The sequence below is a fragment of the Cupressus sempervirens genome, chromosome 4 (assembly GCF_028749045.1).
Source record: "Cupressus sempervirens isolate cs-2001-9-10 chromosome 4, ASM2874904v1, whole genome shotgun sequence".
NCBI lineage: Eukaryota > Viridiplantae > Streptophyta > Pinopsida > Cupressales > Cupressaceae > Cupressus > Cupressus sempervirens.
Window position 1 is genome coordinate 412086865 of NC_143121.1, and position 27179 is coordinate 412114043.

The window sequence follows — 27179 nt, forward strand, 5'->3', positions numbered from 1 at the left end:
AGTTCTAAATTTTTTTAACCTTCGACGTGCTAAAGGGCGTCTTCGATAAATATGGCCACACGGCCACCAAATCTAAAGCTTCGCGAAGAGCACTCTCCAAGATTAGTTAGCTAGGGTTTAAATATACTTGTTGTGGATAAGAGCGGACTGAAGTGCGGAAATGGCTTGCTGGGCAACGTCCTCGCTCCTCTCAGCATTACCTTCCGTAAAATGTGGCTATTCTCCTTCTCTTGCCATTGGAAGGCCCGCTCTCCCTTCCTTTGAACTCCCGATGAGTAAAGGCTTCAAATTGGAGAAGCAGAACCGCACAAATCATTCATGGAGAGCACTGTCATTGTCAAGCTTCGCTTCACTCAATTGTCTTCAATTTAAATCAGGTAAGATGCTTCCTTTAGGTTGCTTTAATGCGTTTACTCTTCTTCCCAATTCGATTTCTCCATTGATTTTGGTCGCCTGCGAGTGCTTTTCCTTCTTACTTCCTCCTTGTTTACCTGAATTCAGTTTTATTTTTGAAAAATCTATTTTCATTCAAAGATAAACCAATAAGGGGTGGGTTTTTTACGTTCAGGCCTAGTCAGCAAGGGGAACGAAAAATAGTAAACACTCAACTTCCAATCTTCTAACCACACTATGCAGTAAAATATACCTTGCCTATCTACTTATTCCTTATCAGAAATTAAGCTGCCATCTATTCAGAAAACTGTTGCTATTTCAATTAAGGATCTCACAGGAGGCTGTTAAACTATATCATAAATGCTAAATATGCTAGACACTCACCAACAATATCCCCCTCAGCATTAATCGACGGGACCTGAACTTGGGACCCTATTTAATACGAAGTTGAGCTGGCTGTTTCTCCCAAAAGATGCATCTATTTATGATTCTTACTGGAGGCTGTTAAACCATGTCCTGACTCCCAAAGAGATATGTGTTGGATACTTACCCACATTCCTTGGGTGCCAGGCTGTCAGCTAGGGTTGTAGGATTCCTGCATGATTAGTAGATTTTCTTTGAAAGCTCACTTCCAAAATTTTACCATCTTTACTTTATTTTCTAAGCTATCAGGCTTTGTGCTACAGCTTTTATGACTGAGCTGTAGCTGTTATTAAGATAGAAATTTGCAATATTCTCATAATCGACATTCAAATTTTGAGGACCTCCAAGATCTAGAAAAAAAGTTATCTTTCTTACCTCAGCTGAGTTGAGGTTTGACTTATTTGAATGTGAGTTCAAGTGCGTTATGTGGCACTAATGCTGCAGGTGTGGGATACTATTGGCCCTAAGGTCATTTAAGTGCTCTACTGATTTTCAAGTGACACATACTCTCTCCATCTTCCTATCTTAAAGTGCTCCTCTCAACCCATTCCTCTTATAGGGACAACTTAGCCGTTTTGGATACTTGGATGGCGGCACTCAGTTGAAATGAAGGTATATAGAGGTCATGGCCTAGCCAGCTTGTCAACCAAGCAAATGAGGTTTCTATGTGTACAGCTTCATAGATTTTGGGTGAGATTATTATATGCATGTGTGTTGGTGTATTGGGGAATATGGACACGAGTATAAGTACTACAATGCAAGAGTTAGTCTTACAAGTATATCCATCAATAATTATCAATGATCATTACTTAACACAAAAACACAAGTCTTTTGGTTATATCCACTATCTTTCTATTTTTACTAGAATATGGTTAAGTAGGAGATATTTTCCACAGCAAGTTTAATTGTGACATTGCTATCAGGATTCAACTGTGGAGTTTTTGAGTCAAATTCATTGACCCATGTTTCATGAGTAGTGGTTCACACGAACCCATCTGTCATGAGAATGAATGGATCATTTAACACTCATTGGATCTTGGTGATGCTCATAGAGGTGAATATTATTCTAAATGCTAGGTGCTTTTTGGTTTGGGTCTGTAGCTGAGGTGCATATAGTTTAGTAAATTTCACCCAGTAGGCATGCAGATGGTATCACATGCCATAAAAGGCTGTTGTGGAAATATCCGTACAACATGAATGTCATCATTGAAGAACAATATATAAAAAGCTCTGAATGGTAGTATGTAATAGTTTTAAGCTTTAAAAATTAAAAAAAGACAGTTAAACAAAAAATAAATTATAAAGGGCTCTCCGGTGGGCATTTCCAATTTATAGATTTGCATTGAGTACATTCATAATACTCAGCACTGTCCAGTCAAACATTGGCGGGCTCCATAACTCCTTATACCAGTGAAACAAACTTAGCAAAAAATGACAATGTTTCTGATAGTGTGTGTCTCAGTCCAAAATGCTTTATAAGATTGCTGCGGGAGCATCACGCTTACAGGATTTCTATTCTGATTCAATGATTTTCGGTTTTATTGTTTGATGTTTTCATGCCTGTTTGTCATTTTATTAGTCTGCAGAATGAGCTTTCAAGTTCCTGTTGCCAGTCCTAACTTCCTATTGCCAATAAGAAAACTATTTGTGGAATTAGTTGACATTTAAAGGAACTGAACCAAATGGTTGGTCAGCATTTGTGGAAAATGTCTCTTTCATATGGGCATAGATTTCCTTGAGCGGGCTTTAGCCAAGAGAGAAAGATGGGGATATTCACAAAAGGAATTGAATGGGTGTAAGGAGTGAAGTCAAGAAGAAAGGCATGTGAAACTCTGAATCTGGCTCAAGAAATCCACACAGACCGATTGAAGGAAATGACTTGAAGTCTTGGCAGTTGATATTCATGTCTGATTGATCTTTGAAGGATCAAAAGTCTCTGTTTCTTTATATTTGTAACTGTACTTAAGTCTGGAATAACAAAATGAAGTTGGAATCTCTGTTCTGAGATTCTTGTTTTGGCTCTCTGCAGAAGCAGCCTCCAGTAAGCATTTGGATTCTGCGTGTCTTCTTTTATCTGGTTCCTGTCTCTCTGTTTCAATTACTGTTTGATTAAGACATCATTGGAATAATTTTGATGTTGTTCATTGTTTCTTTGTCTCTGTTCGCTGTTAAGTATCTTTTGCCCCCTGTTTGTCTTCAAGGCTGTCATCTGATTGTCAGAGCCTTAAGAACTTGGGAGTTTGTGGGATAAATAATATGCCTCCTAGGAGAATGAATAGGGGAGGAGGTAGGAAAGGTCAAGAAGAAGGGACTTTTGAAATGATGCAGCCTATTATGGCAAGGTTGGATGCGATAGAATGGTCCCAAAGAAGAGGTGTAGTGACTGATGAAGGCAGTTATGTTGAAGAAGTAGAGGAACCCCAATCAGTGAGGGTGTTATTGCAGACCCAGTTGGGGAGGATTAGAGATTAATAAGAGCAATTATCAGTGTGGGCGCTAAACTGAAAGTAGAGGTTTTTACGTATTCCAGAAGCCTCATTGGAAAGGAACTTCTTGATTGGATTCGTGAACTCCATAAAGTATTATGAGTTTGAAGGAGTGGCAGAAGAGAAGAGAGTGAAGTTTTCCTGTACAAGGCTCAAAGGCCATGCTGCAATGTGGTGGGATCTGAGAGACAAAATAAGAATAAGGAAACATTAAATCTTGGGATTGAATGCTTGTGAAGTTGCAGGCCAAGTTCCTTCCGAGTGATTATCAAACCAATTTTTTAGAAGATTGCAGAACTTGAGTTAAAATGATATGTCAGTCAAGGACTGTACTGAAGAGCTCTATAGGTTGGTGATCTGATCTGGGCATAGTGAAGAAGACATGGAGAAAGTGGCAAGGTACTTGAATGGGTTGAAATATAGTTTGCAAGACGAGTTGAGTCTTGCATCCCCTAGAAGCCTTGGAGAGGCTTATTAACTAGCCCTCGAAGCAGAGGAGAAATTAATGAGGAAGCGAAAAAAAAAAGAGAGGAAGAGGATTTATAGGAAGAAGACAGGAAGCTGAAAGAGGGAAACAACTGCTAGGTTTAGTGGGGCAGCAAATAGTGAAAGAGGACGTTATCAAAATAAAGGAGGAAGATCATATGGAAGAGGTTGTTTTCACGGAAGAGGAAGAGGCTTTGCTGGTAAATGTTTTAAGTGTAACCAATATGCTGGTTAGAAAAGTTAGGAATGTCCAGAATCTGCACAAGGAGGGCATACCAAGTTTGAAAGGAGCAATCAAATTGTTCAAGCAGACCAAGAGAGCGTGGGGTCATTTACACTGTTACACACCATAAAGATGAACCAAAATGAGGTGAGTAATTGCTGTCTGAGAGGGTATTGTTGAAGCCACCAAAAGAGAGCCCAGAACTGGTTCAAGTAAAGGCACTGCTTAAAACCAAATTGAGGTCAAAAGGTAAGTGCTGCAAACTGACTATTGATAGTGGTAACACAGATAATCCTGTAGCCACAGAGATGGTAGACAAGTTAGGTATCAAGAAACTTGAAAATCTTGCACAATATAAAGTCTTTTGGTTACAAAAGGGCACCGATTATTGGTTTATCAACAAGCTCTTTTGAATGTCAGATTGGCTGTTATAAGGATAATGCACCATGTGATGTTATGCCTATGGATCTATGCCATTTATTTGTTGGAAGATCGTGGCAATTTGATAGGGAGGCAGTACTTGATGGGAGAGACAACACTTACACCTTTGGGAAGGATGGAGTTATGCATACCTTGATGCCTATGCAAGAACAAGATGGGGACAGCAGCAATAAGGTAATGGTGCTAAGTTTTCTTACATGATATGAAGATTGATGAAGTAGGGTTTGCTTTGATTCTTAAACCTACAATGGTGCTTACTTCTACAAAACTATATGATTTGCTAAAAGAAATGCAAATCTCAGAGGAGCATAAAGACGTTCTTGCAACAGAGTTGCTGGATGACTTGCCACCTATGAGGAATATAAGTTATCATATGGATTTGATACCTAGAGCTAGCCTACCAAATAAGGTTGCATATGGATTGACTCCCAAAGAGAATGAGGAGATTAGAAAGCAAGTGGATGAACTACTGAAGAAATGTTTGATAAGGGAAAGTCTTAGCCATTGTGATGTTCCTATTGTTTTGGTGCCCATGAAAGGAGGTGAATGGAGAATGTGCACTGATTCTAGGGCTATTAATAAGATTAATAATTAGATATAGATTTCCAATTTCTAGGATTGACGATTTAATGGAATGTTTAAGTAGTTCAATGCATTTTTCTAAATTGGATCTGAAAAGTGGTTACCATCAGATAAGGACCAAACTTGGAGATGAGTAGAAAATGATTCAAGACTATTGATGTACTCTAAGCACCTAGTTATTCCATTTGGAGTTTTTAATATACCTAGTACTTTCATGAGGCTTATGAATGAGGTTTTGAAACCCTTTTTCGAAAAATTTGTGATTATATATATTCATGACATATTGGTCTTTAGCAGGTCAAATGAGGAACATTTGGGGCGTTTGAGGTTGGTTATGAGGGGTTTCATGAAGAAAAGTTGCAGATTAACCTCAAGAAATGTGTATTTCTTCGACCGAATTGGTTTACTTGGGCACGTTGTGGTGTCCAAAGATTGATAGAGAGAAGGTTCAAGCCATTGTTGATTGGTTAACACCAAGGAGTTGTATGGAGGTGAGAAGTTTCCATTGGCCTCACTAATTTTTACAGGAAGTTCATAAATAATTTCAGTCATATTGTTGCTTCTATTCTGGGAACCATTAAGGGGAGAAACATAAAACACAATTTGAATAGACACATTAGCCTGAGGAAAATTTTAGAAATCTTAAGCAAAAGGTGAGCGAGCAGCCCAGTCTTGCTTTGCCTGACTTTAATAAGCATAAAAGTGGGCAAATGATTAAGATTGCTGATGCATTAAGTAGAAAGAGTTTATTGTTAACAGTGTTGGCTTTGAAGGTTTGAGAGAGTTATATGTAGATGATGCAGATTTCAAGGAAGCATTTGAAGCTTGCAGCAATCCTATCAGTAGAAATAGGGGACCATGGATAGATTATATGTTATAGGAGGGTTTTCTGTTCAAGGGAATCAAATTGTGCATACCTAGAGGTTCTATGATAGATAATATTAAAGGCAAAACATTGTGGCAGCTTCGCTGGTCATTTTGGAAAGGCCAAAACTAATTTGCAGCTAAGTACTCATTATTATTGGCCAAAGATGCAAATGGGTGTCAAGGGATATGTGGATAGCTGTAGAGTTTGTCAGCATGCCAAAGGAAGGAGTCAGAATGCTGGTTTATATCCGCCAGTACTAGCTCCATCTAGACCATGGGACTCTGTAAGTATGGATTTTGTTTATGGTTTGCTCAAAGAGACAATGATTCAATCTTTGTGATTGTGGATAAGTTTTTTAAAAATGGTTAATTTTATACCATGTAAGAAGGTCAAGGATGCTACTAATATTGCAAATTTGTCTTTCAAAGAAGTGGTGAGATTGTATGGTATTCCAAAAGCATGATATCTTATAGGAATACTAAATTTGTGGGACATTTTTGGAGAACTTTGTGGAAGAAATTAGGGACAAATCGGAGTCCTAGTTCAACTTATCATCCCCAAATAGATGGCCAAACGAAGGTTGTTAATCGAAGTTTTGGAAACATGTTGAGATATTTTGTTGGCAATACACCTGCGAATTGGGATTTGGCTTTAGCCGAAGTGAAATTTTCATATAGTATTTTGACAATGCAAGCGTAGGTTTCAGCCGCTTCTACATTGTGTATGGTTTGCTTCCATGGGGGGTATTTGAACTTAGAAATCTTGGAGGTATGGAGAAAGGATGTTCAAAAGTAACAAGGTTTGGATGATAGTTCTCAATCTCGCAAACTCATCCTTGTACTTCGAAAAAAATTTGGTCACCTCAAACTCAAACTCTAGAAAATTATCATGCAAGATCAACAATTGAGGCAACTCATAGGGCCCATGATTAATCCAAATACAAGTTGTTTCTCCAGAATTTCCATAATCAAAATAAAAACTTTCAAACCTTTCATCTTTAAGAGCAAGGAAAGAAACAACCTGGTGTGACCCAAATTCAAATGGAACCTGCAAATTCTCCATGGTCTCAGGAAGTCAAAGTTGGTGGTGAACCCTCCCAATAGCATCAACACCGAACTCATTGGTAGTCCAGGAAGGATCAATCTTGGAATCAAGCTCATGAAATATCACCTTTGGGGGCTTGTCCCTGTGCATAGTAAACCATGAATCCTTGTGAATCTCCTCAAGTGTATCCTCAAAAATCAAGGATTCCTTGATATTCTCCCCATCAAACACCTCTCCAAGTTGCTTGAACACAATATCCAACTGTAGCATCAACCCAAATTGTTCTTTGTTTTCTCTTTCTATGGGAGCAACTTGATCACCATTTGACAATCCTTGCATATCCTCGTCAATAGAAGCTGCATCATCTAGCATGTAATTTCCCTTTGAACTCTCTTCAGGAACATCTTGCCATTCTTTATGTAGACTCTCACCAAATATAGCACCTTCAAGACTAATAGGAGAAACATCATACGTCTTTGTGAGTTGCCCATCAACTCCCATTTCAAGAGGCAAAATTTCTGGAGGTCAAAGTTGATGGTGAATCATGCCACTTGCAACAACTTGATCACCTTGAAAGGCCTTGGGCAATGACTCCTTTTGTATTTCTTCTATAGGATCTTCAAGCATCCCCCCAAAGAATGTGGTGGAGATAGTGCCTTGTATTGGTTTATCAATATTTTCTTCGTGTTTGAACTCTCTTGTGATATCTTGTAATTCCTTGTTCAACTCACCCACTTGATTATCTTCCTCTTTAAGGATATTTGAAACTTCTTGCAACCCATCCTCAAGATTTTCCACTCGAATTATGCATGAAGGATCACCAAAGATTTCCTTTTCGTCCACCTTTCGATGTTCCATTTGTAGTTCTTCGTGTGTGATCACATGTTGACCTTTGCCTACTATCCTTTCTCTCTCTGGGATAAACTCAATTGTTTCCTCAATTTTCTTATCAACCTCTCCACCTCCTGATATAATGTGTGAAGGTTCATCCACTCGATTGTCTTGAACATTAGAATCAACCATATCATCTTGATATATCTCACCCTCTTCATTCTTTGGTGTCCAACTTGAAAGCCAAGAGAAATTCTTACCACCCCCCATTGATATTTCCTCATACCAACCCAATTGAAACTCGACCAATTCGATAGTGTCTTGGCAAGATGGGCAAGTAGACTTTGAATATATGACTATGTGCAAAGCACCAATAACTTTTTCCACATCTGTTTTTTGGTTCCCTAGATTTGATATCCTCTTTGAAAACAAGAAAATCTTCCTCTGAATTGACAAAGACCGCAGGCTCATGTATTTGTGAAAAAGAAAATTTTCCTCTTAACGCCATGTCCACTCTTAAGAGAAACACCAAACAATCCATCTCCCCATGATCCGTAGTGCCATGTATCCTACATTTCTTTGATGCTGCAAGTTGAGACAAATTCAATGGAGGTAACCTTTAGTTCAAATTAGACCAAATGGGATGAATGTCCACTCGTCTATCCATTGAGAAAACTTTCTTCTTCCTTTTTGAATTTTTTTGATTTTTTTGATTTTTTGAATTTTTTGATTTTCTAACTTTTAAAAGAGATCTCTCATCTCAAATCTAACTTTGAAAGCTCATTCCTCATCAATCTCCGCTTCAAATCAACCTTCCTATGAACCTCGATCAGGCCCTCCTTCTAGCGCCAGATAATGTTGATGCGAGTTTTGTATCACTTACATAACATATTAGTAATTGGATATTCGATACGGAGTATCAAACATACAATTCCTCTCTTGAAAAGTGAATGCTCACAAGACATGAGTATAACTCCAATGTTCCTTACACCGATGGAAACTCGCTCAGTTTTATCAATGCGATTTGCTGGTAATCACATAGGCAGCCGTACACTATTCATTCAAGGATGACTTGGACTTTGGTGGAATGAAGGTGATGGTGATGGGTTTGTGAAACATGCGAGTGGTAGATAATGTTGATGGTGGTGATGATGTAGGATGTGTCTACCAATGATGATGTTGGTGGAAAAACAATGTTGGTGGAAGGTGAATAGATGTGTTCTGATACTTGACTTACTTCTCTAACTTCCTTTTCTAAACTTCGACTACTCAGCTACTCACTATTCTACTCCTATTCCTACGAATGGAAGGTTAGCAAATAGACGGGGATCGAACCTAATGAAGGTTAACCAACGACCCCACCTCCATAGATGCAAGGACTGAAAGGAAAGTAAACTAGTGTCCACACAAAGCTTCCCAACAAGCCACTAGGATGCTAGTGGTCTAGTGTTGATCCCTATCAAACATCTAACAATGCTACCCTACAACTATCCATCTACTTTACTCTTGCTTAAACAACTTGAAATGAAATTTGCTTCAACAACTTGAAAAGAAATCTAACAAAGTGGAAGTAGAAAACATGCAATAACACCCAATGTTCTTAATTAACATGCAAATCGCAACAATGAAAAAGAGAGCAATTTTGGTATTATCTTCGCAACAATTTCTCCAACACTTTACAAATGAGAGCAAATGGCCTTATATAGGGGCCAAAAATACAACAGACGGTGGAGATCAAAATAAGATCAATGATCCAGATTGGATCCTCAAAACCCTAATTAGGTTTGCCACCCCATCGGCCAATGAGAAGCCGCCACCTCATCAATGGGCCAATGAAAAAAGTTCAAAAAGTGGCAACCAATGAGAAGGCACCAAAATGGTGGCCAATCAGAAATAGATACTTGTCCTATTCTAGAAGAAAGAGAAATTGCCACTTGGGCTTACATCAAATGATCTTCTAATATAAATTTTCCCTTTTCTTTCATTTTCTTAGCTAAGGCAATGAACTTAGCTAGCCTTTCATTAACTTCTTCCATAGGAGGACAAGGTGTGTGCTTCGCCTTGAGTTCCGTTGACTTCACCACGCCGCTTGCTGCTTGTAGTATCCTTTCATGGTTCTTCTCATATTCCTTCGCAAATCCAATAAAAGCATTGAGAGAGGAAAGGGTGCCCAAATGCCTTTTCTTGATAGCAACCTTTCCTAACTCATCCAACCTTGATCCAAAATCTGTCTCATTGATATCCTCTTTGCCAAGGGGGATTGTCGTTCTTTTAGTTTGTCCTTCATCCGTATCATGTCCACTGCACCGATATTGGTGTCGGTTATTTGCTTCATTTTCGAGAAGAAGGGTGTTTTGGGCATCATATTCTCTCTGTCTTTCTTAGTGTTTGTCCGCTTGGGATTCTTACTCGCACTAACATGCTCCATACTCGTTGCCCTATTATGGGATGGTAGAGTGGTGGACCAGAAGGCAAGTACAACCAAGGGAAGCAATCCTTAGACTAGAACGAAAGAACGATGTCAGCTTAAGGACCCCTTTCAACTCTAAATGATTAAAATTCACCTTAACCAATAATCGTACAACGACTTTTCGGAATTAGGACTAGACCTCAAGAACTTCAAAACCACTTGCAAATTAAAAATTTACCATGTAATTCACCTCCAAATAAAACTACCCAACCTAGGGCAAAAATCGCAGCCCCTCTTGAAAATCATAATTTTATCTTCCACAAATTCGGCTCCCTCAAATTTCGGTCCCACAAAATTAGCCAAGCAAGAAGAGTGCAGATCTGCTCTTGCAAAATCGCCAACACCTTGAGAGGGAGAAGGGAGAAGTGAGGAGGAAATGGGAGAGAGGCCTCCTCTTATACCTAACTTTCTTACTCCCTCTAAGTTGGCCGACTTGGACCCTGGGAAAAAGAAAAACAAATAATTAATGCAAAATTATGGCCCACAATTAAATACTTAACCAAAATTAATTTTGCCATGATGAAAATTGCCTTTTAAAATTGCCAATCAGTTCTAAATTGCAAAAAGAAATTAAATAATGCCTTGGGGGTGTTAAATATTTTCATTTAATGAGGATTTAGTAATTAATACGTCATTAAAGTTGGATTTTGGCTAATCGAAAGCCATTTTTCAATATTAAATTACCAATTTCATTAAAGGCTTAAGAGTTTTCAAAGCAATATTAATCCATTTAAAGCCAATTTTTGTAATTCAATTGAAATCGATTTTACCAAGCAAATAATTTTTTTAACACAAATAAATCATTTCTCTAGAGTCTAAAATCGATTTTGCAATTTGATTTCATCTTCACAAAAATTAATTTCCTCACCGAAAAAAATTCAAGATTTTCCAAATAACCCAAATCTAACAAAATTTTTATTTTTTGAAAATTATCCAAATTTACACAATTATATCCAAATTTTCAAAAGAAAACGTATAAGTACAAAATTTACCATTCTATCCTGCCAAGTTGGAATTAACTTTGAAATTTGTTTGGCCTAAGGATGAAATTGGTGGCTTTGGAAAATCAAGTTGACAGCGGGTGAAAATAAGCTAAGTCTCTCCGACTGGCCTGAAGGTGTCCAAGGCTCAAAATTTTCAAAACTCAAAAAAAACTTTTGGACAACTTCAAAAACTATTGCCGAGGCAATCAAAAAAGGGGGGTCCCTAAATTTTTTTGGGGCGATGGTGTCAAAACCTCACAACAGACAGAAGGTTAGATTTTGGGAAGATGTTTGGATCTTGGACCATCCTTTGATTGAGGATTTTGAGGATATGATCCAGATTGATAAATGTAAGCAACTGTATGACAATCTTGTGGGACATTACTGGTTTAACAATAGTTGGGTTAGCCTTATTGATATTAACCAGGATTTTCATAATATCCAGATTATGTTGAATGCCTTTTGTTTGTATTCTCATAAGGAAGATAAAATGATATGGAGTGCTGATCCCAGTGGTTGTTTCAAAGTTTCATCTGTGTTCAAATCTAAGGAGAAAGGTGCTCGACCTCTGTGGACTAGAGCTGAGAGAAAAAGGTCTTATTCCAAAAATTAATATCTTTTACTGGATATTGCTTCAGAATAAAATTCTTACTCAGGACAATCTGCAAAAGAGAGGCATAAATGTGGTTAACCGGTGCAGCCTATGTAAAGAAGGTTATGAAGATAGAGACCACTTGTTCTTAAATTGTACTTATAGTCAAAAAGTTTGGAGTACTATCCTCAACTTTTGGAATATTGCTTGGGTCCATCATAATAACATTGAACACTGTTTTCAGAGCTGGAATTGCTCGTCTAAGGATAGCAATGCTGGTTTCTTGTGGAAAATTACTCTTCCCCATCTCTGGTGGGGAATTTGGAAAGAAAGAAATAACAGAATATTCAGAAACAAAGAAATGCCTGAATGGGTGCTTGGCCAAAACATTGTCAGAGCTATAAAGGAAAACTTCAAGAGACAGTGCATTGAAGATTTCCAAATTGACATTCCAATGCAAACTACAGGTTCTAAAATGAAGAAAGAAATCAAAGACTAAATATTAAATAGAAGGCTCCTCCTATGGGATGGATCAAAGGGAATTTTGATGGAGCTGCCAAAGGAAATCCTGGCAAAGCGGGATGCGGAGGGGTATTGAGGGATCATACTTGTAATGTTATAGATGCTATTGCCATTCCCATTGGTACCTCAACTAGTCATAAAGTTGAGGCTACTGCAACTCTTTATACGATGAGGCTGGCAGTGGAAACTGGTTACCGTTACCTCTAGATGGAAGGAGATTCCCTAAATATGCTTAATTGAAAAAACTCGATTACATGGTCTATTGAAGCTAGTGTGACGGAAATTAAAACCTTAATGGATAAATTTGATAAAGTCATTCTCTCTCATTCCTACCGTGAAGGAAACACTGTGGCTGACTGGATTGCGAACCGGGCTGTCTAACAGGAAAGTAAGCTAAGGTGGCATGATGACCTCAACAAGAGTGTGGATTTGAAAGCACTTATTAATTATGACAGAACTCATGCAATAGAAGGTAAGATTGCTTAAGATCAGCAATTTAATGATAAACGGAGGTGGGAATACGAAGGACAATGTTATATTCCCAAGGAAGTACCTAAAAGTGATTATTACCTATGCTTGGCATGTAAGCGTTTTAATGAGCTCCTTGGTTGCTTTTATGAGTACTTCGACTCTTCTCAATTTTTAATTTCTCCTAGTCTGCTCTACTTTGGCATTTTACAGAGAAACACAATTTTTGAATATGGGCAGGGAACCGAGAAAACAGGAGCCAAAGAACTATAAAGCGTGGAAGGCCAAAGCCCTTGTTTGGCAGATTTTGGAGAAGGGTAATGTTACTACTTACTTGGAGCGCCTTCATGGCTACAAGCCTCATATCATGGAAGCCTTCTTTAAAAATTGGATCGAAGATTGGGTTTCCATGCATGGTGTAACAATTCACTTAATTGAAGATTTCACCACTGAAGTCACAGGGCTTCCTAAGGAGGGAATAAAGTTCAGCAAGGAAACCAATATTTCTAATGCAGCAATCAAGAAATTTCCGAAGACAGAAGAGGAGGAGAAAAAATTGGAGAAAAACGAAGATTTTTATGAGCTGAATCAAATAAAAGTTATTTGGCGAGACGTTCTCTCTTGCATCCATGAGTACTTCATTCTTGATGGTAGGGCACAAAGAGTTCATAAATCTCATTTTGGTTTCCTGAATCATTTTTGGTACAAGGATAGGATCTCTTTTCCGTTTTATTTGAGGTTTTCCTTATTTCAAAGCCTTCAAGCCCATATGAAAAAAGATTCCCATCCTGTCTTACATGAAGGGCTAGTCCTTTTAATTGAAAATTACTGTAAGAGTAAGGCCATTATTTCTTCCCTGACCTTTAAGAAAAAGAGAGGTTCTGTTAGTGAAACCCATTCAAGGAAGAGTAAGGGAGACAAAGGGGTAAGTGTGAAAAAGAAGAGTCTAAAGTAGGACACCTCATAAAAATGCTGAGGAAATTACCGAATCTGAAAATTCAGACAAAAATGATGAAATGAATATGGAGAACGAGGAGAATACGGAGATGGGGGACTTTAGTTCCAATTTGGATGGCTACTCTGGCAACAAAGGTGAGTCTGGAAAGGTTGAGGTTGAGGACAGCAATGACAAAAATATAGGGTCGGAAGATATTGGAGAAGAAGATAAAAACCAGAGTGAGCAACCCAGAAAGATAGGGAGGAAAATTTGGAGGAAGATACGGGGAAGGAGAAGGATGAACCAATTGGCATGGGTGTTTCGCTTTGTTTCCTTCACACTACTAAGCTTAAGGTAGACTCCTCTTTCCAAAGTGATTCTTGGATGTACAACGAGTTAATGATTGAAAAAAAGAATGGGAAAGATGCAGCAAGACCAGGAAACTGACCGGGCTAAGATCATCCAGATGGAAGAGCAGGTTGGTAATATCCCAGAGAAGTTAAAGGAATATGAACATGAGCTCCGTCTTTTGATCAGAGAAAGTGGTAACAAGATGGAACAAGCCACTTCAAGCCTTTGTGTGGTTGCTGCTAGCTTGGGTAAGAAAAATAATGAGGAAATCATGTCTCTTGGTGGGCCAAGCAAAAGAACAAGACAGAGTTCAAGGAAGGAGGCTGAGGCTACTGGGGGAGTTGGTTTTGCTACTGCTGGCATAATTCAAAACACTGTGGAGGCGGGCAAGGAGGTGGGGAAAATGATCAAGGAACTGCAATAGCTAGTGGTGGTGGTTCTGGTTACTGGTCTCTGGTTGGGGTTTCTTAGGTGGTTTTTCTTCCGTTTGTTTAAACTCTAGGTTCCAGGTCTTTTTAAAACCTGGTTTTGTTTTCTGGTCCTTTTTTGTGGTTTCAGGTCCCTGCAAAACTTGGTTTGCTACTTTCATACTGCAAGTTTCAGGTCCTTGTAAAACCTGGTTGTGCTTATTTGAATATCTTTTGATTTTCTATTAAGGTTTTCAGGTTCCTTCAAAACCTGTTTTAACCTGAATCTAAAACAAAGAAGGCAGACTTTAAACATGAACAAGAAGATTATAAATCATAGGAGAATGACATATTGCAAATGGTAAACTTCTGACTTGAACAGTGATAAAGTTTACGTATCAAAGTCTCAAACTGATTACATATTGAATTAAGCTTGATAAACAACAAGCTGATACACACAAAAAACTGATTTATTTTTCAGAAATCTTAATCAAGGTCCTTAGCTATGATTCTCTCCATTGAGTACCTGATACTTGGGTACGTGTCCCTAGTACTTGGGCATGTTGATACGCATACTAGGGGTGTGGGTACGTGTACCCGTGCAACCTAGTTAATTTTTTTATTGCATATGAATGTTTTCAAGTTTGGAGGACTCTTAATTAGATATGATTGCTGGTTATTATACCTTGGCTGTTGTTTCTTACGTATTGTTTTGAGGGTTGAATCAACATTGTCACCCATATAAGCCATTGGTCTTGAAAACTTGACCCTCCATGCACCCTTGAGAAAACAAATCATTTATCAATAGTACAAGAGTAGGAAATAAGTTTTTATGTGGCTCATTACTTATTGTTACACTTATGGAATATCTGAAGAAACAGACACACTTATGTTGGGGGGGGGGGGGGGGGCGGGGGGTAATTGTTAATTGAATGCATCCACACAAATAAGAGACACAAGATTTAATGTGGAAGCTCTTCTGGGAGTAAACCGCAGTGAATAGCTGCTTGGGTCTAGCAGTGAATAGCTGCTTGGGTAATTGTTAATTGAATGCATCCACACAAATAAGAGACACAAGATTTAATGTGGAAGCTCTTCTGGGAGTAAACCGCAGTGAATAGCTGCTTGGGTCTATAGTCCAAATCCAGCCTCGGCAAAATGAAATCATCTTTATAATAATTTGTATGCACCAATCCATAGGAGACACTAATCCACCAAGAGACACCAGTCTCTTTCAATGAGAGCTACCAACCTCCCAACATCAAAAAATGGAATGCTTCAATGTTCAAATAGCATTATAAATCTATGCGAACTTCCCGATGTAAAACATCTCTAAAATCTGCACATAATCTTGTCCAAGTCTTTGCAAAAACTCTTCCATAAATCTTGTGCAAGTTTGCTCCAATTTTTTTGACAAAAATGAGATTAAATACAACTCATAGATTTGCTTAAAAAACATTTTACGAATCTTCTTGAATGTCCTCTTATTTCTGCTCTTCATACACAACATTATTGAATTTGCTTGAAAAGTAACCCTCAAGGGTCTTTAATATAAACCATGGTTACCGGGAGACCCGTCCCCCCCCTAAAAGTTGTGTCTCGGAGACCGAGACGCGCGTCGGAGACTTTTCGCGTCTCCGGAGGCCTCAAAAAAGGTTGGAGACTTCATGACGAAGTCTCCTGAAGTCTCTTCGTCTCCTAATCCAAAAAATGAAGTCTCCCCGAAGTCCCTTGGTAAAATATAAATGTAAAATATAATATTAAATAATTTTATATATTTTAGCCCTCATTTTAATGTTTGTAATACAAAAATTAAGACCACCGACAATTTAAATGATTAAATCATTTAAAATATTTTATTTAATAAATTAATAACTTTAAAAACATTAGAAACACTTTAAAAAAATTATTTTTATTCAACAATTTAAATGATTAAATCATTTAAAATATTTTTGAAGAGTGATGATTTTTTGGAGAGTATGATAGCTGAAGACCTTGAGATGGATGATCACAACCTTGTGGAATAGATGATAGTACCATCGACATACTAATACTAGATATATTTCTATTTTTTGTTTATTGTACAAAGTGTTCATTTTTGTTTGCATATCAGCAATTCAGCATCAAACTTTACTTTTTTGAATTTAAAATTTGAATATGTAATGATAATCTCAGCGATTATCAATCTGATATGATTGTGATCATATGCACTATTCGAAAAACAAATATGTCTATGAGATACAATATTGTGATCATGTGAGTTTTGAAATCTGACTCTATGAGTCTATTTTAATTTTTAATGTGACATTACTATTATTATTTACTTTAGTCTTACAGTATTACTATTTTCAAATTTTGTATTTACTTTTAGTATTAGACTCTTTAAACTATTAAAAAAAAATAAAAATAAAAAAATTTGCCGTCTCCAAGTACCCCTGTCTCCTATTTGAAAAATTGTCGTACCGGTACCAATACCAGTACCGGAGACCTGAAAGTCTCCCCGTCTCCCGGTGACCTTGATATAAACCATCCACTATGCACTTGTTCACCAAAAGATATGCCTCTGGTTGACTAAGAGGCATGAATATATATATTTTTTATGACCTAATCACACATCATCCATTTCAAATGGGACCCCTTGTCTTTACAGTTTTCTTGACCCTTTTTGGTCTTGGCTCAGAAGCTCTAGCTCTAGTCTTCGAAGATCCTTGTTTTCCTAGTTGAGGAATGGTTAGTTTTTGATTGGGTCCTAAGTTGAGCTTTGCCCCCCTTTGCATTTTTACAATTTCAATTTTGAATTCCTGTTGGACCCATGATTGTAAGGTGAAATATGATTTTTGAGTCATTTTAGAAATAAGCCAAGTTCGAAGTCAAGTTTTGTTCCTCAACCCAAAGGATTCTAGTTTTGAAGTACTTCTTCATTTTGGGTTTTGAAGTTAGATTCCTTAGAGATAGCCTATAAGATCTCAAGCCTTTATGGATAGTGATTTGATGGATTGTAAATGTGTCAAAGTATGTTGGATAATGGCCCAGGAATATGCGTAGTCTCTTCAAAAGGCAGGGACACATTCAAAAGTATGAAAGTGCATGCCTATGTCAATGTGTTCAAAGTTCAACATTCTAGCAGTGCATGGTGGGAGAAAGATGAAGATTGGCATTTGTTGGAAAATCATATGCATGGGAAGAAAAATGTCTGTTTTCTAGAGACTTGAGATAGTTAATGCTAAGAAAGTTCCTTAGGGTTGCTTGTTTAACGACATTATAAACATCTTAAGGGTTAGCTATGTGATACCCATGAATTCAAGGAAGAGGAAACAGTGCTAGATTTTGTTAAGCTAGGTTAAATGATAAGTTTGTTCCTCCTGTCAATTTTTGTTAGAATCAAAGCCTAAAAGAAGTCAATTTAAAAGAAGGGGGGAATAAAACAGTTTTTGGTTAGCTTCGATATGTGAACATTTGAGTAAACATCCAAATGTGCCTATGTACTAAGAAATAAAAAACGTGAAAGTCTTCAACATCGATGACGTGGTTAAAGATGTAAATCTAAAACAAGGAGTATAAAGACTTTTTGCAAATTAATGCAAACAACAAAGATTCCTAGAAGCACATTTTAACATTGGAGTGCTCAAAAGTGCTACCCCGGATGTGCTCCCATCACATCCGAGTGCGATTCCAATGAAGTCAAGGAACTTCATCAAAAATTATTGCGCTCGCTCATAAGGAAGGAAGATTTATGATTTGGTCCTTAAAATTATCCTAAAATGCAGAACTGAATTAGCAAGTTCCAAGGCACGAAAGACAACAAAGTATTGGCCCGAAAAGATGAAACCCTTCGTCAACAGAGAAATGATATCACTATGGGGTACCCAAATATTATGCAAATAATTGTTGTGAAATTCAAATCTATTGTAGTTTAGGAATCCCATTCAAAGTTGCATGAAAATCTTGCCGTTTTAAAGATTTGTGTGGAATAATGAAAACTAGAAATCAAAACATCCTAAATTTCATTACCAGAAAGGCTGTTGATACTAGGGGAACATTCAAGATCAAAATATACTTTTGAAGGATGAAATATGTTGCAGTGTATGTATCTGTGCCATAAAGATTGTGCACACAAGCTATAAATGCCTTTGATGTTGCATTTGGTGATGCAAATCATCCACATGAAGGACTACCCACGTGTCCATTCAAACATAAAGCTTGCTAGAGGGAAAAGGAACACAAAACTTGCTTGTATTGCATTTCCAATGCAATTTTGGCATCACATACATCCAAATATAGTTTTGCAAACAAAGGAGAGTGAGGAATAACAATTACCCATTTAAGTTTGTTGCTAGTAGAGGGAGATTATGCACACAATATAACCATGGATAGTATTTTTGTTTATGGAGCAAGAAAAACACTCTAGTCCTATGGCAATAAACAAGGGGAATGCACTGTGGAGAAGCTACCCATGACAATTCCCAATCGTGCCTTGTGGAAATAAATGTCTACTATAGAGGCCTCAAAATGTGATTCTCGCATTTGGTCTAGCAACAATTGCATACATTCACACCCAAGATTAATTAGTATGGATGAAGAGATTTCTACAAAACATGTATCCATCCCTCAATGTAGGATGCGAATTGTGGCACTTCATACGTAGAACAGAGGAAGGAAACTCATGTGAGGCCCTTCAATTGCCCTAACATGATTTATATGGAATTATCCCAATAGTGCACGAGGAAGGTGGTAGAGAATGAGGAAATAAATTTTTACTTTTAATACCAATGGATGACCATTCACAAAAGGATTGCAACATTGTTTAAGGTAATTCAAAGAAAGACAATCCCAGAATCCCATTCATTGCAAAATCAACGGTGGAAGACAATGCATGCTTGGTGAATAATAGAAAGGAATGAAGGAAAGTTTTTGAATGAGACATGTCCACAAATGTTTTATCAACAAGCTTGAATATATTCTGAAATGAAAAAGGAGGCCTTTGAAGGGAAGTGAGGAGCTCTTTGTTTTCATCTTCATGACATGCAACAAGCCCCAAATTGCACATACAGTGCATTCCCGACACAAGATAAGGAATGAAGTTTCAAAGAAAGGAAATTCCGTGACTACTTTCAAAATAGGCACAAGCACATAATTGCTTTAGTTAAGGAATTGTCGAAAACTCCAAACTCCACCACTACTCCTGAAGTGTGCCTACATGTAAATGCCAATGCAATTTCCCTCTTTGGTTGTGGAATGTTCGAAAGTTTAATACTCCACAACCCTACCAAATGTGCACCCAAGTGCAAAATGAGCCCATTTGCAGAATTTGCTCAAATTGAAAAATTTGGAAATTTTCAAAATTGCAAATCTTGGAGAAATGCAAAAATTCTTGGAGAAAATCAAGAAAAATGGGAAATTTTGAAAACACATTATTTTGTGAATTTGAAAAAGCAATAAAGTTCAAAAATGATAAAAACAAAATAAATTGATTTCTTTGGATTTGCAGAAAATTATGGAAAAACTTCTTTATAAAGACAAAACACTCAAATCGGCAAGTTTTAAAAATTGGAAGAAAAACCATGACAAATGGCATTTATTGTGGAAACTTGGAAGCTAAGTAAATGCAGTTGACTAATTTTAGCCCACAGTTTTTAAAGCAACTTTTTCATATTGGAAGTGTATATAAGAGGTCCTCTCTTATTACATTCCTCGCATAGGTTTAAAGAGGAAGTTGAGAAAAAGAGCTTGAAGATTCAAAAGGCTTACGAGAGGACTCTGAAAAGGTTTTTTTTGAAGAACGTGCAATTTTTGAAGAGAGACAAAGAGTTGCATGAAAAGCGTGAAATTGCTTCCAATTGAAAGATTCAAGAGAGATGTGAACTTTAGGAAGAAAGGGAAATTTCAGTAAGTTCAAAAATTTGTGAAAGAGCACAAATTTTTGTAAGAGACAAAATCCAACTCAAGAGGAATTGGAGAAATTTTTGAATTTTCTTCTTTCTGGAGAAATTGTATCAGCTTTTTTCTCTTTCTATTATGCTCTTATATGAATTTTTTTTTCCATTTTGTTGGGAAGAGAGATGGCAAAGTCTAGAGGAACAAATGTAACCATAAACAATTGATAAAGAACAAACAAAGGGGATTCTATCAAGAATTCAAGATTGTTTCAAAATGGTCAGCAATTGGAGATACCAACCTTAGATGCTTGGACATGAACGAGTTACATAGAAGGATGTTCGGTTCCAAAGATCATCTCCCTACGCACTAGGTTGCTTGGATCGCGAACTGTGGAATTGTAGCTGCAGCTGGATTCCCTCCTTTTCAGCATCCTAAGTTGACCGTGAAATATGCAAAACATTATGATTCCAGAGATAAGACAATCAAGGGTCCAGAAGGAAAGGTCATTGCGGATCTCTCTCCGCTAACCATTTTGGGAGCATTTGGAATCCCTTCATCCAAAAAATTAGTATTGAAGACAAAGGAACAAACAAACAAAGTTTATACCTCCAGGATTCAATGTTGTGAGATTGTCATAAACGATAAATGGATAAGGAAGAACAAGTCCACTTCACCAAATTGCCTAAGGAGCTAGCATGGTTGGATTCTCACCAAGAATACAAAGACTTAGGCATGAGGAAAAATCTTTGGTGTTTCACATTCCTATTTGTTCGAGGTGTAGATGTGGCATTTTGTCAAACAACTATTTGAGCACAATCATGAGAGTTGGGCTGGTAAAATTAGTGCAACCTGGACAAGAAGTTGATGAACCTAGAATAATCAAGAAAGATTTACATGATTTCCTATGTCATCTATATGTTGGCACAAAATACAAGATATGAGGGATTAAGGTGCAAAGGGACAGTTCAGAGTGGCAATCTACGCTTGAAAGTGCATGTTACCCTCAATTACATCTAGGTGCCAAGGATGACTATGTTAGAGTCAACGATGCATTTGCAAAGTGCATCATTTGGACATTGAGGAAAAGTCTTCAACTAAAATCATCCATCGGAGCAATGAAGCTAGTAGAGCAGTATGGAGCATGTTTTATTCAATTCCCCACTTTTCCATACATCTAGTTGTAGGGATTCTCTTTACAACCATATAGACTCCCAAGATATCCAACAGATAAAATGGTCCTATTGGAACTCACTTGGTAGTTGACAATATATGATAGAATTTAGAAAGGAAAGAAGTTGGGGTTGGATTTCTTGATTTTCATCCAAAAAGACAAAGTCAAAATGTGCCTGTGTTTGAGAGTGGCCGAGAGATCACTAGATGAGCTGAATTTCTTCCATTTGCCACACTATCAAGAAAGGTTTGATTTTGATCTTGACGACAGAATAAGAACAACGGGTGTAAGATACCAACACAGAGTGTACCTTGAGGATTCTTGGGTTAATGTTGCCAATAAAAATGGGATTAGGAAAAGGATGCATTCCAAACTCCCCCTTGAACATCATTAGACCATGCAAAATCTTTCAAAAGTGATATAATCCAGAAAGGGAGGTCACACATCCCTATGACTAGCAAAAGGAGGAGATTACAGACCTTGATGCATCATCAAAACCAATCTTGGACTTTACAAAGTGGTGGATTGAATGAAAATTTGATAGGATGACCATACCAAAGGATGAGTGGACATACAAGTTGCTAGATCATCAACCACTGCTAGATGAGAGAGCAAAACAACCTTTGGGAGGAAAAATGGAAGAAGGAAAAATCTTATCAGGACGTAGAATGGAGAAAGGAGAAAAGTGTTGCTCAAGAAACACACACAAAGAGGAGGTAGGAGCTGCACATTGAAGAACCACAAAAAAAGGCAAAGGTCTGAAAATGTTCCATCCTCACCTAGTCGGACTTCTAGTGTACAATAGATAGGCACTTTTGCTAGTTACATAGTAGAAACAAGTAGGAGGATGTAAAAGCAAGAAGAGCATTTGACTAGGTCGATGCATGACATGTTGGGTGTCAATGCTTATTAGAGGCCTACTTAAGGAATAAGTAGGGAACAAGATATGCTCACTGAAGAAAGTCTTGGTGCCTTACTGGGAAAAGAGATGATGGTGGAAGACCTTCCCAAAAAGAAAAACAAAAATTCTTGAAGCAATGGCAGAAAGTCCTATAGTCGTGTAAGAAATTGATGTAAGAATAGTGCAAGGACAAAAGCCATTAACAATGCAGAAGGATCAAAGTGTTGGTGTTCCAGAGTGGGTGAGGCAAAGGATTCAGAGAGATCAAGAGAAGGAAGTTGATTCTATAGTTGAACTACAAGAAATTATGGACCAAATCATCTAATCAAAAGAGAAAGGAAAGGCAATGAAGTTTGCAAAAGTTATTAGAGAAGAATTAGGATCCAAAACTTTGCAAATTGCAACGCTTGCAATTGACAAGACCAAGGATATGCGCCAGATGAGTGCAATGTTACATAAATTGATCTAGCTCATGCCTCGCATGTGCAGGTCATGGAAGAGTTTGACAATTTAATACAAGCTATGAAAGAAAAGATTAAGAAGCTTGAAGAGAAATATTAGAGGGTGAAAGGCGAGATTAAAGCCTTGCATGAATTCATAAAAAACCTACCTCGTCTAGCGAGAGAAGAAGGCTCATCCTTTACCCCTCTAGTTATTCCGATTGAATCAGTAGAGGGCATAGACATGATCAAAAGAGTTGCTTAGAGAGCAGAAGTTTGGATTGAAGGCATTCAAAATGAGGCATATAAGCATACTAAGGACTTCGTACAAGTTCTTGGTAGGGAATTAAATATACTTTCCCTGTTTCATTACATGGAGGAGTCATGGAAGGATGTGCACATTTATCAGGTTGAGAGGATCTCCAACTTATAGAGTTTGATGGAGTCACCTAGGCAAATGTTGGTCAGTGGTAGTGTCATTCAGGAAGGAGAAGCATATGATCTTGCTTAATAGTCTGGTGCAATGCTCATGGTGAAGGAAATGTTTGAACATTTCATTGGAGAGTCTATATGTTTGAAAGGGATAACCGAGAATATCTGATAGGAAGTCTTCAACATCGTTGCATCATTGCAATCACAAAGGTTGGCTGAAGATGAAATAACAATGAGAAACTTGGAAAGCTGATTGAATGATTCCTTCTGATTGAACTTCTTCACGATGGGTGACTTTGAGAACTTCTCCACATTGTCAAATGGCATGCATACAACCCAAGACTTGTTGCTAGAATGGGAGGATAGCTTGAGGAAATTTGAGTGAGCAATGATAGCCTTGGAAATCAAATAGGAATCAACACCAAGTATCAGTATTGATGAATTGAAGACTATATTGGGTAGATTCCAAGAATTCAAACGCCAAGGTCAAAGATAGGTAATGAATGCATTTATTGCATAGTGGTCATTTATTTCACCCCACTCTCTTCCTGGGGGAACATGCTTAGTCGACATTTATTACGAAGGTAGTGGATTTTTCTTGGTTGGTCAAAGTTGACCCGTGCATTAATGTATATTTTCTTTTCCTTGCCCTAACGCTAATTAGGGCTGACATGTCAAAATTTGAGCCATCAATTATTGTATCAATCTGAGTCACCCATTGCAATTGGGGACCTACATAAAGGCCTCACTTCTCATTCATAAAGTATTGGAACTTTGAGATTGTTGCTAAGAGCTATTGAGACAATAGAATTTTTATTGAAGTTTAGTGATTATTTGATTTGCCTTGGTGCTTGCTTGGTTTCATAATTCCCTCATTAGATTAGATTGTTTAGATAAAGTGTTTTGGTTGCAACTGAAAAATACGGTGTATTGATGAATTCATTTGGTTCGCACTTTTGACAGATTGCTGATTGTAAGTTGTTGTGCAAAGTTAGCCTGGACCTCACATCTGTGTATGCTTAACTTTTGTCATTCACGGGCATTGATCATTCTAATTGTGTTTGTAGTGGTAAGAAAATCATTTATGCAAACCCTTGAAGATTGCACCAGTTCACGTATCGTTGTAGTATAACTTGGCGAAGCAGAACTCAGTTATTGAAGAATTTGTCTACCAAAGTAGCATCTATTGCTGTCATTACCCTTAGGAGTAGATTAGAATCTCTGAACCCTTTCCCTTTTATTTCCGCATATTTCGTGAAAACCCCCAAAAAGTACTTCATTGCATTATCTTTCTATAGCTCCCACATCTAGTATGATTTGAAATCAATATGATGAACATATGTAAGGCCCCTCGTGATATTCAGAAAATCACATCAACCAGTGAGCTTATCCACATACAAGATCAAACACAAAATGAACCTTGGAGTCTATTGTGTGATCTTTCGCAATTTTAGCACGCAAACAATTTTGATCAAGAGAGGATAGGATAATTTGGTATTTAGGTATATGGGATGAGCCAGAAATCCGATCCATGAATGCCCTTAGCTCCACCCACCCCAACTATATCTTCCCACCCTCCCCACTCGCCTGGTAGGGGCTCGACAAAGCAGCTTGAACTGTCCACTATAAATCATATCAATAGCATAAGTTATTTTTGTCAATCCTTATAAAGCAAGTGCTGCTCATCTATTCTTTGGCTTATGCAGGTCCCATTTTCTTGTTTTGTAGATAAATAAATTTTTTGGTATTTGTTTTGCTGGTTGTAATTTTTTCAAGGCCAAATACTGGTCTTCATTTTGTGTTAACTTGTTCAATGTCTTTTTGTTTATTTCTCAAATTTCGTGGGCATTTTTTTCGTTGTTGCTTAGAGCAGCTAATTCTAGTCATATGCTTATATAGAAGAAAAGGCTTGATGCTGATGGGCATTGTCATAAACTAACAGGATCTTATATGATATCAGGCCTGGGAAATTAAGTGAAGAATAAATATAAAGTTTGTTGTTAAATTCTTATAGTCTATGAGAAGTAATTATTTACCTTAAAGAAATGCAATGCAATGAGATGGAACAAAAATTTGCAGGGGATCTTAGTACTACTAACTCATTATAATTATATCCACAGTTACAAAGAGCAGTTAATTCTGGTTCGGTAGACATGCTAGGCTTGGTTTATAGAAAGCAAGTCTCGGTGCTGGTAGGCATCATCTTAAACCATTAGGATCTTATACGGTGTCAGGCCTGAGAAAGTCAATAAAAAATAAATATGAAATTGTTGCTACATTCTTCTTGTCTATGAGAAGTACTTATTTTCCTTGAACAAATGCCTATGCAGTGAAAGGGAAATGAAAACGACTGGTAGTTTTAACTTGTTATAATTGAATTCGTGTGTACATTTTCAAGCTAACAGACAGCTAGAGCCTGGATCTACCAAGGATAAAGCTACATGATTTTATCGCTAGGCAAGAGTTGCAAGTCTGCGAAAACTCACAGATAAATTTATTAGTTAACTCAAGATGAGCTCTACCATGTATGAAGCCTTGCATTTGTAACCTGTAGCTCCCAATTTGTAAATTTTGGAAAACTCTTTCACGAGGGTAAGGTAACCCCTAGCTAATCTCCAGGTTGTGCTAGCAGCCTCTTCCATTTTGGCTTGGTAGATAAAAGCAAATTCCTTACAGAGTGCCTCACTTAAAGTGAAATCTGAAGTCAACATGCCTAATGGTGTAATTGTCTATTTGACAAAATCAATTATTATATCACTCTCTTTCTATTATGCTTACTATGGTTTCTAACAATTTGTATAGCATAAGGAGAATACATGATCACTTTGACTTATATTGAAAAAGTTAATTTATGCTTACTCTGGTTTCTAATTATGTTTCATCATTTGTATAGCATAAGGAGAATACATGATCACTTTGACTTATATTGAAAAAGTTAAATTTTCTTACCCTGAACTCACAAATTTTGCTTTCAAGATATTGGATGCTCTGCTGAATTCACTTTATATTATGCTAATAGTGACAATTAGTTTTCACCACTTGGGATGACATTATAGTAGATGTCATGTTCATTCATAAGCTATAGATATTTACTCAAATCAGTGCAATATATCGTGCTAGTTTTAATGGATTGCTCATTTCTTTCCAGAGCATGAATTTTCTAGCTCTAACTTTGATTTGCTGGGAGGAACAAGATTCTTTTGCATGAGACATGGTAAACGTATAGCAAAGCTCAACAGACCTGCTGACCAGAGACGTGCATTGCTGCGGGGCCTTACCACAGAGATTCTTAGACATGGACGGATTAAGACTACAAGAGCCAAAGCCCGTGCCATGAGGAAATATGTAGACAAAATGATTACATTAGCCAAGGAAGGAACATTACATAAACGAAGGCAAGCATTAGGCTTTATTTATGATAAACAATTGGTGCATGCTTTGTTTGCAGAGGTTCAGGAGAGATATGGTGAAAGGAATGGTGGATATACAAGAATTATACGGACTAAAAATAGGCGAGGTGATAATGCACCAATGGCATTCATCGAGCTTGTCTAGTTTCTAGGGCTGATGCGCATATTGTAAACAATATTGGTTTGAGACAAATTGACTGTTTTGTATATTCTTAGTGAATTGGAACTCAGTTTTGTTGCCATTTATTTGGCATAAGCTACTTCTAATGGAGTAAACATCTGCTTTATTTCATATGGTGTTGAAACTCAGGCCATGGATTTGCAGAAAGAATTGTTTTGTATTATAATCCTTGAGCAGCAATTAATTAAGATAGGGCTAAAAGAGAATGTCTGTCTGTATTCCAGTACTTTGATCAACCATCAATTTGGACAGGGCTATAA

General features: G+C 37.4%; 1 protein-coding gene across 1 annotated transcript; it reads left to right on the forward strand.

The window, feature by feature from the left end:
* Positions 1 to 27125, forward strand: LOC149561797 (Ribosomal protein L17 family protein). Its single transcript, XM_089825322.1, has 2 exons — positions 1 to 377; positions 26477 to 27125. Exons 1-2 carry the CDS (start codon positions 161 to 163, stop codon positions 26881 to 26883), a joined length of 624 nt encoding a protein of 207 aa, XP_089681448.1. The 5' UTR covers positions 1 to 160; the 3' UTR covers positions 26884 to 27125.
* The last annotated feature ends 54 nt before the right edge of the window (positions 27126 to 27179 follow it).